Genomic DNA, 19,174 nt, shown 5'->3' with positions numbered 1-19,174 from the left:
TTTTAATCTTATGGAAAGTCAAGGATTTTCAGGCCTTTTATTTAGTATTCACTTTAGAATGACCACATGCCAGATCCATAATATGTGATCAAGGTTTTGGTCAAATTTAATAACCTAGAAAGATGTAAATATTGGAATACTAAAGTATACCCATACATAAGAACTCACCAAGGAAGAGCAGCCAACTTGGAACCATATTTGACTGTAAAAGGACTGGCTTGTACTCTACAACCTAATCTTCTAGTATCAGCTAAATTACTTTGTTGCAACTTTGTGGGCATGCCAAAAGCTAACCCAGTATTTCCCTGTCCAGCTCCATGCTCTCTGTGTGCTCGACAGGCACAGAGGGTTTCCTTTTTACCATTCACAACTCAATTAATTTCTTAAACATAATAAACACATGCTCTCTAACTTCCTTGCTTTCAACTCCTTTCCAGTTCCTTTAGGAAAAAAAAAATCTTTCTCTCTCAAAAAGAAAATGTAATATGGCCTACTATATGATACATGTAATATTTCATGGGGGAAAAAAAATTTAATTCTGGCTCCAGCCAGAAGCTTAAAATTTATTGGGGAAGAGAATATATAGCCAAATGACTTTATTAGATCAAAGTCTGGTGGAGTAGAGATTTGCTTCCTTAAAATGTATTCCTTGGAACTTCAGTTTCACCAGATATTTTTGGTCAATTTGGTTTGGAAAATGGTATCCCACACTCAGTGAAGATTTACAATATATTGCTGTATTTGACATTCTGAGAAGCCTGACATAAAACAAATCTCTTTAACTGAGTTTAACCAAAGATCCAACAAATTATTTTTAGACCATACAAGATTTTTTTTAGTAGGTAATATGTAACACTCAAAAAATTCTAAGCCAGAGATAAAATTTTTTTTTAAGTTTTACCTGTTTATTGCTACCAACCCCTCTCCATGGAGAATTCCATGGACAGAAGAGTGTGGCAGATTACAGTCCATGGGGTCACAAAGAGTCGGACACAACTGAGAGACTAACACTTTCACCATCACCCTCTATCCCCCATCCCCTGCATGCATGCATGCTCAGTCATGTAATCCCATGGACTGCTGCCCGCCAGGCTCTTCTGTCCATGGACTTTCCCAGGCAAGAAAAATGGAGTGGGTTGCCATTTCCTTCTCCACAGAGATGAAATTTTATGAGCATAAGAAGAAAGATGAGTTCTGATTAACAATAATCAGTGTTCTACGTACTTGCCATGGGAAGTACTTTAACACATACTAGCTCATTAAAGAGAGAACTTGATGAAGAATAAATGATTTGAGCTAGGTCTTGAAGAATGAATCCAGGGACAGGTTAAAGAAAAGGTTATTTCAGAAAAAGGTAAGTGTTAATAGAATCACGGAGGCCAGGATATACCAATCATGTTTTGAACATTACAGAGTGATAGGACTAGCACTTCTCTGAAACAGAACTGGAGAATCAGATTGGAAAACTCAGGGCCAAGCTGTAGACTAAGCAAAGTATGGACATGTTTCTACACAGCGGAACACCTAAGATGAATCTGAGTAGAGTGGCATGATTGCACAACTAGTCCAAATGAGTAGTGTTAGTGACACAAATGGATCAAAAAACTTAAAAAACACAGAAGTCTTACACTTATAGGCAAAATCAGGACTCACAAAGAACCAGCTTGCATTTCACTTCCAGAGTTCTTGAGCACATCCAAGGTTTTCTTTGATCTCCACAAAAGTGTTTGACTTATCTTCCTCCTCTAACAAAGCCTGTAAGTGAAAGTTGCTCAGTCATGTCTGACTCTTTGCGACCCCATGGACTATACAGCCCATGGACTTTTCCAGGCCCAAAATACTGGACTGGGTAGCCTTTCCCTTCTCCAGGGATCTTCCCAACTCAGGGATAAAACCCAGGTCTCCCTCATTTGCAGGAGGATTCTTCACCAGCTGAGCCACAGGGGAAGCCCTTTCAAACATGGTATTTAACACATACCAAACACTAGTTTTTCTATGTCAATTGCTTAAAAATGTAACAGAATACAACATAAGTAGACAATCTAGGGGCTTTCCTGGTAGCTCAGACGGTAAAGAACCCGCCTGCAATGTGGGAGATCTGGGTTTGATCTCTGGCTTGGGAAGATCCCCTTGAGGAGGGGCATAGCAAGCCACTCCAGCATTCTTGCCTGGAGAATCCCCATGGAGAGAGGAGCCTGGTGGGCTACAGTCCATGGGGTTGCAAAGAGTTGGACACGGGTGAGCAACTCAGAACAGCACAATCTAGACCAAGGACAAAGACAAGAACAATAAAAGGTCTTCTTAAGAGACAGGAAATGTGAAGTGGGGCTTTGAACCAAGGTCACACTAGGAGCCAAGATAACCATTTAACCTGCTGATTGCAGAATGAAAGTAAACTCTTTCCCTTCTGGTCTCTGCTCAGGACACACCCTGACAAAACAGGGATGCTATGCTATGCTAAATCGCTTCAGTCATGTCTGACTCTGTGAGACCCCATAGACAGCAGCCCACCAGGCTCCCCCAACCCTGGGATTCTCCAGGCAAGAATACTGGAGTGGGTTGCCAATTCCTTCTCCAATGCATGAAAGTGAAAAGTGAAAGTGAAGTCGCTCTGTCGTGCCCAACTCTTTGTGACCTCATGGACTGCAGCCTACCAGGCTCCTCCGTCCATGGGATTTTCCAGGCAAGAGTACTGGAGTGGGGTGCCATTGCCTTCTCCAGACAAAACAGGGATAGACACCCTCAGTGATCACAGAGCACGGCCTTGTGGGAGGACAGTGCTGCTAGGTTATATGAAGTTCAAGCAAGGGAAGTTTCTCCCCTTAACTAACCAGTCTGTGCCCAGGCTAACCATTAGCTAGAGCAGTGGTAAACCATGTTCCAAATGCTATTCTCAACCACCATCCTCTTCATCTCCAATTATTCTCCTTCCACAAAATTCGGAAATGCTAGCCACTCAGGAGTTAGAGATACCCTTTGTATGGGGACTTCAATGTTTGCTTGTGAGAAACAGAAGTGCCATGGTCCTTACTCCCCTCTTACAGAACTTTGTAACTGATAATGATACGCACTCTCCCTAACCAGGGAGGAAGACTTTTCCCTCATGTCACCAAACCTACCCAAGTCCTTCAGTGCCCCTCCCTCCAGTTCCATGACCTGGAGTGTCTGTCACAATCAGGGCACTGCTGGTGGATCCAAGCAAACTGTCAATGGGAGACATTCACTCAAGGACAAGAGGGCCCCAAGCGCCCTCCCCTCAGCTTCTGGGTCTTACATCAGGCGATTCTTTCCCCTGCGTCCCACTTTAAGGCCTTTAATTCCTTCTATTCCTTCTTCTTCAGCAGCGATGTTCTGATATTGTTTTGGGGGATGAAAACACTGTGTATTAAGAACTTAAACTTCTTCCTCTAATACTTTTGCCAGCAGCTACTTTGAGAGTTTGCTTATATTTTACTGTGGGCTGGGGAGGGGGGAAAGTGCTTTTTTTGTTGTTTTTTTGTTTTTTTGTTTTAGGAGAGGGAAAGAAAGAAAGATAGGTGAGGGGCAGAAGGAGTGGAGTGAGAGCTATGCAGTGCATAGAAAAACAGGTATTCCACAGTTCCAGATACAATCTCACTACATATTTGTGCTATATTCACATAAGTCCACCTAACCTTCCCTATACATTCTTCCAAGAAGACAGATTTCTTTTCTTTCTTCTTTTTATCTTTTTGCTTGCCATCATTTATGTGTTGAAACCAGATAATGAGATGATTTTGCCAAGAGAAGTGATCAGAGTTAGAGATCCAATTCATTTCCTATGGGCTACTCTGCATTTCCCTCCATGACAGTCAAGGAGTTTATGCAGAGTTTCGGGGTTAGCCAGAAGTCCTGGGTCAACCTGCCCTGCTTCCCAGACATACATGGCCATTCTAGCCTGAAGATGGAGCATAGAAACAGCGCAGCACGTAGTATGGGAAAAGGACTAGGAGATGAGCAGGCAAGGGGATGGAATTTGCAATCCCTTCTTTGAGAGTGAAGATTGGAGTAAGATAGAGATCAGTCAAAAGTTATTTAAGAAAGTTTAATGAGCATAAACCTAAAGCTCCATAAATGAAATAAATACTTCAGTCTCCTTTCAGTTGCATATTTTAGTTGCCAGTCTGTGCTTCTTCCAATACAGCCCATTTATCATTAATTATAGTTCATCCACTGATCATGTTATGAAAATCAGCTTTAGACTTCAACTCTACCATATAATATGTACTGGGAATCTGAAGACGGCTGACAGGAAAGCAAAAGTGATTGAAAAGTTGATAAATAAGCTACGGACAGAAAAGACTGAGTTATCAGGGGTGGCACATTTTGCTATCAGAGAGTAAAGACAACGGGACTTCATGAAACTGTCTGATCCCTTAACTTCCACAAGCTTCATTTCCTTCATCAAAAAGGTGTTGAGAGCACTTCTTCTAGATGAAGTATGACAACAATTCCGAGAATGAGCTGTGGTTCTTCAGTCTTTGTAGTAAAACAATGGGTTGGAACTGGGGTTCTCCCTGACAGTCACAGTCAGATGGCCCTTCCCTTCAGTTTACCTTAGCAACTAGAGTCCTTAAGGTTATGACACGTCTCGAGGAAATGTTTGCAGTCACTGCTCATTCTCATTTTTTTTTTTTAATCCAAGGCAAAGATTAAAAGATTTCCAGGAACTTAGCTCTTATCTATTTCTTTAAGAGAGGCATCAAATCATCTTTGACAGTTGTGAACAACACTGGAAAGAATAACAAGGACAGAAACAGTATTGGTATTGCAAGGGAACTGCTACAATGGGGATAAATATTTTCACTAAAAGGAGAGGGTTGTTTGGTGGAGGGAGAAGGGAAGACTGGGGAAGATCCTACAGAGGCTGTCCTGACAGTCACTGAACCGCTAATCAATCATCTATTTCCAGGAAACATTCACTGTCTAAAGAGTTCATGCAGAACACAGGTGAAAAAAAAAAAATTGGGCCAAAGAGTACTCTGGTTATCAACTTGTACCTCATTTATCAAACATTACATCTATAACTCTAGGTGTTGAGTACTTTGTTAATACTTTGATTATACTTCAAGCCAAATCTACAGTCTATAAAATATCTAGATTATGGCTTTACTTCACTTTTTCATCATGCCACCTCTAAGGATGCTTCTTAAAGGATTTCAGATGGTTCACAGATTAAAGTACAGAGAAAATATTCTCTGCATGGTATCAACTGGTACCACTGGAATAGACTATTCTAATTATCATTAGTACTACCTAAGGTAGAAGTCAAAGAGATACACAGGGCCTTAGTACTAATATTTATGAAGATTTACTGCTTGTCCAGTAGATGCTGTTCTCAGGTTGATATATTGTGGAAAGTGGGCTTGATTAAATAAGATACATATAATATATTCTTTTTTATAATAAAGACTATATTGGGGAGTAACTTCAATTGAGTAAGAGGTAACTTTTCTTCAAGGACATTCTGAAAAGGTTAAAACCATTCTGCCAGCTTCTACCTAGATACCAAGAATTCCTATGGAAACCATCCACTGGCCCTAAGTTTCAGCAATGTCTGCAGGAACAAACAGAAGCAGCATTCTGCCCTTCAACCCCTTGAAACCTTGTGTAATTTTCCTACTTCCTCAGAGAGTGAAAAATATCCATGATTTATCATCATTCTTTTCAGTTCAGTTCAGTTTGGTCATTCAGTCATGTCCGACTCTTTGCGACCCTATGGACTGAAGCATGCCAGGCCTCCCTGTCCATCACCGACTCCAGAAGTTTACTCAGACTCATGTCCATTGAGTTGGTGATGCCATCCAGCCATCTCATCCTCCGTTGTCCCCTTCTCCTCCTGCCCCCAATCCCTCCCAGCATCAGGGTCTTTTCGAATGAGTCAACTCTTCGCATGAGGTGGCCAAAGTATTGGAGTTTCAGCTTCAGCATCAGTCCTTCCAATGAACACCCAGGACTGATCTCCTTTAGGAGGGACTGGTTGGATCTCCTTGTAGTCCAAGGGACTCTCAAGAGTCTTCTCCAACACCACAGTTCAAAAGCATTAATATTTTGGTGCTCAGCTTTCTTCACAGTCAAACTCTTGCATCCATACATGACCACTGGAAAAACCATAGACTTCACTAGACGGACCTTTGTTGCAAAGTCAAAGTTAAATAAAAAGTCTGAAAAGAAGGAAAAGAGAAAAAAGTTGCAGAAGATGAAAACTAGCATTGGGCCCACTGGCATTATTTTTGGTTTCTTTTACCTTGATCTGGTCAAGTCTGTTCCAAAATGATTCTATCATTTATTTATTTGTAGTTACTAAGTACTTATAAAGGTCTTATTATTTTATATGTAGTATGTGAGATTTTGTAAATTCTGCTTTTTTCCTCCAAAGTGTAATTGATCTTGTCTTTTTGTTTTCCATTGACTCTAAGGAAGAAAATATTTAACTTTCATATTCAATAGTAGAAATTTTATAACAGTCTTGGGGCTAAAGATCTTCTCCTTTTCTCTAAATCAGCTTTTTCTTTCTTCCTGCCTTCCTTCTTTCCCTGGCTCACCTCTCTCTACATTGCTGAGTAACACTCCTGAGCTAATATTATTTCCCTCATCTCTGTATGGGATAAAACTTCTAAGAGGGGACTAGAGAAAAGATATTGTGTGACAATCCTAGAAAGCATTCATCGTAGTCCTCCTTTTAGAAATGAGGACACTGAAGTTCAGAGAAGTCACCTACTGGCACAAGGTCACATGACAACTAAAGAGCCTCTTGATGAAGGTGGAAGAGGAGAGTGAAAAAGCTGACTTAGAATTCAACATTCAAAAAACTAAGATCATGGCATCTGGTCCCATCACTTCATGGAAAATAGATGGGGAAACAGTGGAAACAGTGACAGACTTTATTTTCTTGGGCTACAAAATCACTACAGATGGTTACTGAAGCCATGAAATTAAAAGACGCTTGCTCCTTGGAACAAAAGCTGTGACAAACCTAGACAGCATATTAAAAAGCAGAGACATTACAATACCAACAAAGGCTGGTCTAGTCAAAGCTATGGTTTTTCCAGTAGTCATGTACGGATGTGAGAGTTAGACCATAAGGAAGGCTGAGCACTGAAGAACTGATAATTTTGAACTATGGTGTTAGAGAAAACTCTTAAGAGTCCCTTGACTGCAAGGAGATCCAACCAGTCCACCTAAAGGAAATCAGTCCTGAATATTCATTGGAAGGACTGATGCTGAAGCTGAAGTTCCAATACTTTGGCCACCTGATGCAAAGAACTGACTCATTGGAAAAGATCCTGATGCTGGGAAAGATTGAAAGCAGGAGGAAAAGGGGACAACAGAGGATGAGAGGGTTGGATGGCATCACCAACTCAATGGATATAAGTTTGAGCAAGCTCTAGGAGTTGGTGATGGACAGGGAAGCCTGGCGTGCTGCAGTCCATGGGATCACAAAGAGTCGGACATGACTGAGCTACTTAACTGAACTGAATAAAGCCCATAAGGTACAAAAATTAAAGCAACATGATGTAACTATCTGCTGTAAATGGTTATGTTCAAGACACATTAATGGGGGAAAGATCATGCTTGGGAATGAGTGTGGTTTTGCTCTTTAATGGATTTATCATTATTAATTTTTAAAAAAATTACATAACACAAATTTTAAATACATACACCACCTAATACTTTTGGAAAAGAGTGGCATATATAAATCTTTCATTCATTAATAAAACATTGTATGAGTAGGAACATTTCTAGAGCTATGTAACAGGAAAATGACAAAACATTATTTTGACAGGACTGGTCCATTCGATAACTTTTAATCAAAAAAGTCATAAATGTGTGGTTTAGCTAATAGATAACAACAATGATCTATGCTTTGAGCTATTTCAAATCCTAAAAGATGATGCTGTGAAAGTGCTGCACTCAATATGTCAGCAAATTTGGAAAACTCAGCAGTTGCCACAGGACTGGAAAATGCTGGTTTCATTCCAATCTCTAAGAAAAGCAATGCCAAAGATTGCTCAAACCACCAAACAATTGCAATCATCTCACACGCTAGTAAAGTAATGCTCAAAATTCTCCAAGCTATACGTGAACCATGAACTTCCAGATGTTCAAGCTGGTTTTAGAAAAGGCAGAGGAACCAGAGATCAAACTGCCAACATCTGATGGATCATCAAAAAACCAAGAGTTCCGGAAAAACATCTATTTCTGCTTTACTGACTACACCAAAGCCTTTTGACTGTGTGGATCACAATAAACTGTGGAAAATTCTGAAACAGATGGGAATACCAGACCACCTGACCTGCCTCTTGAGAAACCTATATGCAGTTCAGGAAACAACAGTTAGAACTGGACATAGAACAGCAGACTGGTTCCAAATAGGAAAAGGAGTACGTCAAGGCTGTATATTGTCACCCTGCTTATTTAACTTCTATGCAGAGTACATCATGAGAAACGCTGGGCTGGAAGAAGCACAAGATGGAATCAAGATTGCTGGGAGAAATATCAATAACCTCAGATATGCAGATGACACCACCCTTATGGCAGAAAGTGAAGAGGAACTAAAGAGCGTCTTGATGAAAGTGAAAGAAGAGAGTGAAAAAGTTGGCTTAAAGCTCAACATTCACAAAACTAAGATCATGGCATCTAGTCCCATCACTTCATGGGAAATAGATGGGGAAACAGTGGAAACAGTGTCAGACTTTATTTTGGGGGGCTCCAAAATCACTGCAGATGGTGATTGCTGCCATGAAATTAAAAGACGCTTACTTCTTGGAAGGAAAGTTATGACCAACCTAGATAGCATATTAAAAAGCAGAGATATTACTTTGCCAACAAAAGTCTGTCTAGTCAAGGCTATGGTTTTTCCAGTGGTCATGTGTGGATGTGAGAGTTGGAATGTGAAGAAAGCTGAGCACCGAAGAATTAATGCTTTTGAACTGTGGTATTGGAGAAGACTCTTGAGAGTCCCGTTGCAAGGAGATCCAACCAGTCCCTCCTAAAGGAGATCAGTCCTGGGTGTTCACTGGAAGGACTGATGTTGAAGCTGAAACTCTAATACTTTGGCCACGTGATGTAAAGAAATTTGAAAAGACCCTGATGCTGGTGAAGATTGAGGGCAGGAGGAGAAGGGGATGACAGAGGATGAGATGGTTGGATGGCATCACCAACTCGATGGACATGAGTTTGGGTAAACTCCGGGAGTTGGTGATGGACAGAGAGGCCTGGCATGCTGCAGTTCATGGGCTTGCACAGAGTCAGACATGACTGAGCGACTGAACTGAACTGATGCTTTGAGACTAAAAACTTTCACATCTATTACCTATTTCGACTTTAAAAACCTTAGTTGGAAGATATTATCCCCATTAAGAAATATATTTGGCAAAACCTAGTATCTGGCCTTAATAAAGGAAAGACTTATGGCTCTAATTTCATTTTTTTCTCCTTCAAGTAGGGAACATTTTCCACAATCCCATTCAAATTCTCTAGCAACTAAACTATCTTCTCTAGTATTTAGAATCCCTGTATGGAAAGTTAAATACTTTATTTATTTAATTATTAAATACTACTTTAATAATTTTTTCTTGTTTTCACTTGAAAAATAGTTTTCTAAGTAATAACATCGTCACAAGTGAAAGTTTCTCAGTTGTGTCTGACTCTTTGTGACACCATGGACTATACAGTCCATGGAATTCTGCAGTCCAGAATACTAAAGTGGGTAGCCTTTCCCTTCTCCAGGGGATCTTCCCAACCCAGGGATCAAACCCAGATCTCCCACATTGCAGGCAGATTCTTTACCAGCTGAGCTACCAAGGAAGCCCAACATTATCACAAAGTATCAAGAAATATGTGATCCGTGGTCATCAGGGAAAACCTACCAACATTTTTCCACTTTAGGACTTCCATTTCCAACTTTCTCAGGAGCTCATCTACCCGCAAAGGATCACTTCTGCACAGCTGGTGTAAACATATACATTCATTGGTATTTCAGTGCCTTATAAAGGTTTAAGATGATTCTTGGCTCTTAACTGACTTCTAATATTTAAGTAATTGAAAAGCATGATTTCTTTTGTAAATACCCATAAACCATTTTATTAACAAGTGGGGACTGAGAATGCTTTATAGGCTTATCCCTCCCAATGTCCAAACCTAGAAATTAGGCTTGCATGTACTAGTCATCTGCTCTCTAGTATGGAAAAACATCACCCTTCATCACACCTGAAGAAAAGCATGCTGCAGGATCCAAACAGAGGCCCTCACCTCAATCTTTAACAGTATGAACCATCAAGAGGCAGATCATACACCTTGAAGCTGATTTTATAATCAACTGTGATTGTCACTTGGGAGTAGTCCTCTTTAAAACTTAATAATGTTTCCTTAAATCCTTGGGGCGGGGGGAGGGGTGGTGGAAGGGAAGGGACTAAAGCATTTAATCACTAGCAGTGCATACAATTTCCACCTTACATTTCCCCAACTTGTTCAGTATCAATCACTTGATAAATAATATCTAAGAAAGGAGGATCTGACAGTCTGATCTCACCAACTTCCTTCTAGATGACTGTTTAGTCTACCAAGCTCATTTCTTCATTCCCTCCCTTCTGAAAAGACTGTACCTAAAAAAGAAGATGAAAATAAAGTTCACTTTTCCTATTAATTGAACACAGAAGACTAGGAGAGATTATGGGGTGATGAATATTGAACAACTTCCCATTTACTTTCAAAATTAGAAACTCTGCTTATTATGTAAGAGATGGGGCTCAGATTGATGATAAAGCCTCTCAGTAGGCTTAAATAACTCCCATACCAAAATATCTTATTTAAAATGTTAAGGAGTGACACATTTGCTTCATCAACCAATGAGATTATGTCATTCTCAGCTCTTCCGGAGTAATTTCTGACTTTGCTTTCCATTCTAACAGAAAGTATGAGGACGTTTCTAGGATGAGAAACTAAGAGGACACGTGACAAGTTTATTTCAAAATTGGATACAATTTAAGACTAGTGACAGCACATTCTACTCTAGATGAGCCCCACAATTTCACTACAGGTATCATAGCAGCCCTGAAGTTACACTAACTTAAGAAATACTAAAAATATGTCTATCAATTTACCTAGTGCCACCAGGAGCAGATACATCACCTCATTTGACACTAATGAAGCTGAGAGGAAGACGCTATCATTTCCCTTTTACAGTCAAGGAGGCAGAGACTCTAAGAGGTCAACTGCCCTTCAGTCTGGGACCAAGCCAGGACATGAATCCAGGGCCTTGAGGCCCAGAGGCCCACGATGGATTTCAGAGAAATCTAGAGCTCCTTGAGTGTAAGACATTCATCAGTTCTGACTTACATTCCTTCAAGGCAGTCAAAGTGGGTGTTGAGACTTGATGACTTTGTTACATGAATACCTGTAACATACAGAAAGGAAAAGCTATAAAAAATTAACTACTGAATAGGACTAATAGGTACTTAACAATAAATGTAGATGACTGAGTTGAACCTAATTCCCATTTTTTTTATCCAAATGTTTCTTGGCAGAAACATTACAAATGTATATTTCAAAATGTATAATTCCTTTACTCATTAGCCCTAAGATTAAAGAACAAAAGATGAAGAAATTATATGCTCCCTAGCCCTGATTTTTTTTTTTAAATGAGCCAGCATCCTTATCATAAAATGAACATCTGGCATTAGATCTATTTTGATAAAAACTGTGTCTGAAGAAGAGTATTTTACTTGTCATTTTTTAAAATGTAGGCTATATAAATGGGCTTTCCAGGTGGCACTAGTAGTAAAGAACCTGCCTGCCAATACTGGAGTTGTAAGAGACAAGGGTTCAATCCCTAGGTCGAGAAGATACCCTGCAGGAGGGCATGGCTACCACTCCAATATTCTTGCCTGGAGAAACTGACAGAGGAGCCTGGTGGGCTACAGTCCATAAGTTCACGGAGCTGGACACAACTAAAGTGACTTAGCATGTACACAGGTTACAGACATACATCTAATTATAAGAAAAATAAGGCATGTATACAAGAAGTATCATAAAAGCATTTAAAAAATCATTCTGAAGCTAACACTTGGGAAGTTGCACTTTTAAATGCATAGGTATCCAACTGTAACAAAACAAAGCCAGAATTCACATTCCTTGAAGGAAAAAAATACATAATAAGTTTTATAAAGTTCAGCGACATCTCTGAAATACCGGTAGTAAAAAAAAAAAAAAATTATCTAATTATTACTGACATGTTATCTAGAGTAACTACTTCTTAAATAATTGAACAAATTTATACATATCTGAGTGATATTTGGCCAGTCTAATTTGTACCTGGGGTAAGAAATCAGATGATTTAGGATTCTATTGTAAATTTATCTTTATAACTAATGCATAGGAAGTAAAAATGTAAACTTAAACTACTTCCTAGCTCGTTTGAGAAAATCTTTTCCTAATGGAACTGACCTATATTCTAATATACACAGAAAGGACAAAGACTATGACTCTAAGAATGATTTACTTTAAAAACCAGGCAAATATTTAATCATTTAACTTACAGAATTGCATGTTTTCCTCAAAAAAATATATGTTAGGCTATGTTTTTTTATGTATTGTGCTTGCTGTCTTACTCAAATGTGTCTGGAGCCACTGAACGAACATATTTTATACTCAGCTGAGAGATTTTTACCAGCACACTCAAAGGCAGCAGGGGGCATAATCAGGTATGCCTACCATCTGCATCGCCCTCCAGGTGCAGGAGACACTAGCTTCATTCAATATTATCACAACATTAATTTTACTCCATTAATTTATGTCATTTTCCTTTATTTCAAACTCAGATTGCCAATACGAAAGCATTGGAGGTGATGACCCAATTCTGATTTCAGTGAAAGTCTTATAAACAAAATCTTAACCTCATTAACTAATACTCTTAAAATAGGAATTGAATGGCTTCCTTTTACATTTTCAAAAGGAATCTACAAACAAAACCATTCAGAGTTTTTTTCCAAACAGATAGTATATTGAGAGATCTTTTTTTGTAGGGCATAATGACAAGGCACTAGAAAACTTTAAATCACATTATGAACAAGCTATTTTTCTTTCAGTTCTTTTAAGTCCAGGAGTGTCTCCATTGAGTCATTAACACCATTCTAGTATTTGTAACTCTCCCTCACAGAGTGTAGACTTCAAGTTTTCATCCTTGGTAGGCAATGGTATTTTGACAATTTAATAACACTGTTTTTGCTCATAGTTACCCTAAAACTTAAGGCAAATAACATGGTTTTCCACTTAAAGTAGTGAGATACAACTCTGCGGTTAAGCACACTTAAGTTAAATGGGAGTCTATTTTAATGATAAATATTTAGTAATTAATAGCAGAGTTGTTGGAGAAGGCAATGGCACCCCACTCCAATACTCTTGCCTGGAAAATCCCATGGACGGATGAGCCTGGTGGGCTGCAGTCCATGGGTCGCTGAGGGTTGGACACGACTGAAGTGACTTAGCAGCAGCAGCAGCAGCAGAGTTGTATGAGGATATGGTAAACACCATGAAGATTCTATGCAAAACCACTCAAATTGTTTTGTTGTTTATTTGCTAAGTTGTGTCCGACTCTGCGACCCCGTGGACTGAGTGCGCCAGGTTTCCCTGTCCTTCACTCTCTTCCGGGGTTTGCTCAAACTCATGTCCATTGAATTGGTGATGTTATTTTGCATCCAACTTCAGAAGCAAAAAGACATGGTTATATAAAAATGAAAACAAATCTATTTCAAGAAAGCTACTGAATTTATATTACTCTATGTCTTTCAGGATATAACACTACAATAACCATCACATTCCTTGACAGCTTATCATATGCATGGTTTAAATAGTTATCTAATTTTCCAAAACAAGGTAAATCTGTTAAGTTTTACTGAATGCAAAAAAGACCTTTAGGGAAATGAAATTTAGAGAGTGGAATTTTGAATGCCAAATACTTCAGGGTAGACTCACGTGAAAAATCACAACTTCTAATACATCAATAAGAAAATACGAGAAAAAGTAGGTTTTCCAAGGGTAATTGTTTATTTCAGAAAATACACATGTGAGGAGGGGAAGGATGTCGGAAGGAGGGAGAAAGGATCACGAAGAATCAGCAAATGACACAACTTTCCAAAAAATGTCCTTTATTAAATGAACAAGTTAAAGCACCCTCTTAGAAGCTGCCTTTTTGATGATGGTTGTAATTTTTTTTGAAACATCAAGAAACATTTTCAGTGAGAGAATTCTGAGGTCATTACCATTCGTCTGTCACTGTCTTGAAAGAATTCCTTTGTAGGGCCTATGACTGAACTTACCAGTACTTGAATGCTAAATAAAATTTAGAAAAATGATAAAATTTTTTTCTAATTTACATAAACTGGAGGAACTGTATTTTGAAGGCAAAAAGCTGCAAGGTCAATTTTACAAAAATCATAGTAACCACATTTGCTTTCCTAGTCTCCACACACTTCATTTAGAAATGGTCCTGCCGCCAACATTTTTTCTTTCCTTGAGGTAACAGAGTCCAATCCTGCCATAAAAATAAAATAACTCCCTTTAGGAAGAGTCAAAGTTAAACATTACTTTTTGGTAGACAAAGTTGAGGAACATCTTTGCACAAATCAAATGCATTCCAGAATACTTGTCACTGACACGAAACAACACACCAGGGCTGCTGAAAGCAGGTGATGATAGTTTTGACATTTCCACACCTAGACCTCAAAAGCTTATTGATTCTTGTCTCCCTGCAGGCATCCTTTCAACTTCTCCACTCACCATGATGGAGATCTGAAGAAAGGCACTAAATCACCGTCTGGCATTCTCAGACAGTAAGCTAGATGACCAGATCTAAGGCAGCTTGGCACAGTAATCTCAGAGCAGGGAAGAGCTTCCTTTGCTTCTTTGAATCAATCAAAACCTGCTTTATCAAGAGCCTTAAAATGGGAGAAAAAGATCTTTTTCTTGTCTTTCATGAATTTTAATCTTTCATATTTCCAATTCCATCACTATTCTGATAAATGGGTTCTACTGACTTGCTACACCACACTGCAACATCAGCTGCTATGTATCAGTAGATGTTGAAATTAAACACATCATCATTTTCACCATCATCATCATTCAGAGGATGTCACAAAGAAACCAGAAACGTCTGGCATTCATCGATGTGATTTAATCACACAAGCAAATATACTGAACCTATTAAAGGCAAGCCACAATCATGAGTTGTACAGGTTTTGAGTTGCATTTGGCATTAATACTATAATGTTCAAGTCTTCAAACTCTTTGCTCAAACACTTTCTTCCTTCCCCACCGAGAAATCTTAACGTTTCCAAGAAGGAATAATATAAGAAGCATAAGCCTCTGTCATTCTCTAATGCTGATGTATCTATATTCTTTTCCTCTCAAATCTTCTTTTCCTTCCTTTCTTCCCTCCTTCTCTTCATGTCCACACGCTTTGACTTTGTTAATTAATAGCAGTTCAGGAGGGACGCTTTCCTCTAGTGTTTCACACCCCTAAGTGGCATTTCCACTGCTTTGTTTTGAATTCAATATAAAGGCCGTAGCTAGCTTAACTAAAACAAGGTAATACCATGAAATTAACCACAACTTATAATTCAACCATCTACATACTGAATAAAAATGTATACAGTCTCTCCTATTTGCCAGGCACAGCAATGGTAGCTAAGAATATAAAAACATCCAAGATACTCTATTAAGTGTGTCCTAGGGTTTCCATTGCAAAGTACTTCACATGAGGTGGTTTAAAACAGCAGAAATTTGTTCTCAGTGTTCTGGAGGCCAGATGTCTGAAATTAAGGGACAAGGTGTCTCCGAAGACTCCAGGGAAAAATTCTTCCTAGTCTCATCGAGCTTCTGGTGGCTGCAGATATTTTTTGTTTGTTTTTTTCCCCCCTATCTTTACATGGTCTTCTATGTCTTTCTGTCTCTGCCTGGCCTTCTCGTCAGGACTTTGGGCCTACTATAATCCAGCATGACTTCATTTTAACTGAACTGACTACATCTACAAATACCCTGTTTCGAAATAAGGTCACATTCTGAGGTTCCTGGGAGACGTAATTTTGGGGGCAATGCTACACAGAACAGCACAGTGACCTACTGGGCTGCTGTCACGGCAGCACTCTCACACGTACTCAAGCCAACAGCCTTCCTCGGGCATGCCACAGGGCGGCCTCCATAAGACCTCTGCTACGTAAAACATAAAAGTGGGTGGCTCAGCTTCCAGCGGCCAACCATGAGAGGATCCTGACATGCCTTCATGCTGAAGGGCCATTCCTGGGCGACTAAGAAGTTGACTGTGTCACTGGGCTCCTGAAATGCATTTCGCAGCACCAGGTATCTCAGTTTACAAGACTTAGTTGGGAAGAATATCTCCTGAATTCTTGGAACATGTAGCTCTATCCATTCATTTTGTATATCTAAGAATCACAGAATTTTTATATTTTAGAACTTGACAGTAAGATTTGGGATAAAATAACCTATCACTTCACACAGGAGATAAATCAGAGGGAATGCATATGTTCATTAGCTAATTAGGGAAAGAACTGGCAGAACAAAGGTTCCCCAATTCCTTGCTCAGTGTTCAACTCATATTTCTCATGTTATTAAGAATAATTTTCATTATGACTTTTTCTGTCTGAACATGCTTTAATTTTTGACCCCTCTAAAGAACAATTCAAAACACTGCTTCACTCATAGCATTTCAGAAAAGCACATACAGGCACAACACCTCTCTTTCTTCAATACTGTTTTCTTCCTCTATGCAGAGTTTATGAATCTTTAGCATAAAAAATCTGGGCATAAAAAACATTGAGCTTTTCATAATGCAGTTGTCCAAAGTTTCTCTAACTGTAACTATGGACACCATATGTTCAGTTAGACATGATAAAAACCAATTTTAAATTGCAAATTTTGAACAATAAAGCTCTTTCCCAGTGAAAAGAACAAAAAATAATATGCCTGCCTTTTTTTTTGGTGTACCATGAAACTTATTTATTCACTTCAATTCTGCATTTACACAAAAGTGCTGTAATAAAATATCTGTACACTACTTTTGTTACAAATATAGATAATATTCAAAATGACTTTATATATTCTAATGTAGGAGTTTCATGCTCTAAAATGGGAATGAACACATGATAATTCCTCACCAGTTGTCTCAATAAACAGTTCCATCTGTTTCCCTTAGTCTTAAACTATTGTATTATAAGATGTTAATATAAGGCAATGAAATTAAGTTATGTTAATCCCCTTAATTTTTCTATCAATTTACTAATGGCATACAACCAAAATAATTACTAACACATTGCTTTTTTCTCTGTCATTAAGATTAATACTAACTGAAAACCAATTGCACAGCACACAGACACATTTTCAGCAAAGCATCCCTTAGTACCAGCACTAACAGTTCAGAGACCCTTCCACGCTCCTGCATGGTTAGCATGGAGGCTTTCTAGAGAAACCACAGTCAATACAGGACAAGGCCATCATTTTACTTATAGAAAGGTGACATCAAAAATGAAAATGAACCTCAAGATGTGCAATAAATGGTTTCTTTACCAATTTAGGGACATTGATTCCTATTGCTGCTATTTTACTCAATCATGAAGCCCATTTTTGGAGAAAACTATATATATATATATATATATATTAGAGCTAGGAGATGCAATGTTTAGTAAGTAATATTTAAAATAATTAAATATTGAAAGAATTTTTAAAGACTTTCAGTACAACTTTTCTTGGTTAGAAGTGGGGAGAGAAGGTAGATTAACAAAATACATTTTTATAAAACTCGAGATTTTCTTCCTTATACTTTCATTTTTCACCTTAATTTCATGAAGCCACTTCTCCTCAGTTAGCTTTTGAGTGACTTTTTCTTTCTCTACTAACCACTGATCACACATTAAAATTTGCCCACCTGATTATAAAATGTCAGGTATCTTCAGGAAGAAAGACCAGCTTTATCTATGCAAACAAAGTGCCCTTCTCTTTGAGTTTGCATCACAAAATATAAAGAGAATGGGAATGTGATGCTAGGGTGTCAGTAAGAAAATCATTTCCATATGACAAAACAAACTTAAATGTTATTTTTTTTCCTACAGTATTGAAGAGCCCAGTGAACACAGCCTGGGAAGAATGTGCAGGATCACTCTCTTTATAGTGTGGGATGTGAGGGAGAAGTTGAAGTGGCTCAATTCTGGCAGCAAATTCAGGAGAGAACCATCAAAGTGACAGTGCCTTTTGTCCGCTTAAGGATGGCAACGGCTTCTTCATGGGTTACGCCTTCCAGACTCTGCCCATTGACAGCAATGATCTGATCACCCCTCTTTAGACGGCCATCTTCGGAGGCTGCTCCCTGCAATTATAAAGTGGGCTTATTTACTTCTCAAAAAAAAAAAAAAATGCTGCCTCACAGCTACACAACAGAAAAAGATCCAAACAAGAATGTAAATTGCTCTGCGTGTACACACACATTGCTCTCAGTGCTCCACGGGTGCTCCACAGCCATTAAGCAATGATGAACAGACACAAAGGAAGCCTTTCTCCTAAATGGCTTTAGCACTGAGATTCCAATTTAAGAGAGAATTTAGCAGTCAGTAGATTAGTTGGATGGTTTTTTGGCTGTTCAGCACAGCAGTTGGTGGGAACTCAAATTAATAAAGAATATTTGGGAATATGCCTAGTAGGAATGATTTCATAGAATCCAAGATTTTTTATCCTGTAAAGAAGACCTACAGAAAGAAAACAAAGGATTAGCAGTTTTGTAGGACAAAAGCGGTTTTATAGGACAACGACATGAGGGCCACTGAACCCAAAGTTCTGCAGAAGCACAAAAGCCCACATGTATGTTGACAAGCGCAGGATGAGGCCCAAGTCATGCAAACTCTAATCCTAATTCTTTCTGTGGCTTCAAAAAGGAAGCTTAAGCTGCTTGATTCTTTACTTCCCAAGCGTAGATGGAGTCTTCATATTCCTTATGGGCCCTAAATGATTAAGACTAAACACAGACACTGCTGTTTGTAGAAGAACCCTATCTTAAGGCATACTTACAGTAGGCAATTATGCAATTAAATATAAGATAAAAAATATGGAAAAGTTAATGAGGAATCCATAATGATGAAATTCTTAAAATATG

The 19,174-nt window shown here is 38.7% G+C and overlaps 1 protein-coding gene across 13 annotated transcripts in view; it reads right to left on the bottom strand.

Annotated features, from left to right (window-relative positions):
- Positions 1-14,148: 14,148 nt before the first annotated feature.
- Positions 14,149-19,174, bottom strand: part of MPDZ (multiple PDZ domain crumbs cell polarity complex component) — a 168,079-nt gene continuing 163,053 nt past the window's right edge. For all 13 annotated transcript variants that reach the window (XM_044939853.2, XM_044939850.2, XM_025281520.3 and 10 more), the window contains one exon: positions 14,149-18,394. In XM_044939853.2, the coding sequence (XP_044795788.1) occupies positions 18,248-18,394 (147 nt within the window). In that variant the 3' untranslated portion in view covers positions 14,149-18,247. The remainder of the gene's footprint in view (positions 18,395-19,174) is intronic.

Source organism: Bubalus bubalis, chromosome 3 (genome assembly GCF_019923935.1).
Source record: "Bubalus bubalis isolate 160015118507 breed Murrah chromosome 3, NDDB_SH_1, whole genome shotgun sequence".
Lineage (NCBI taxonomy): Eukaryota > Metazoa > Chordata > Mammalia > Artiodactyla > Bovidae > Bubalus > Bubalus bubalis.
The sequence above is the reverse complement of the archived record's forward strand: the minus strand, read 5'-3'. Positions and strand labels throughout refer to the sequence as shown.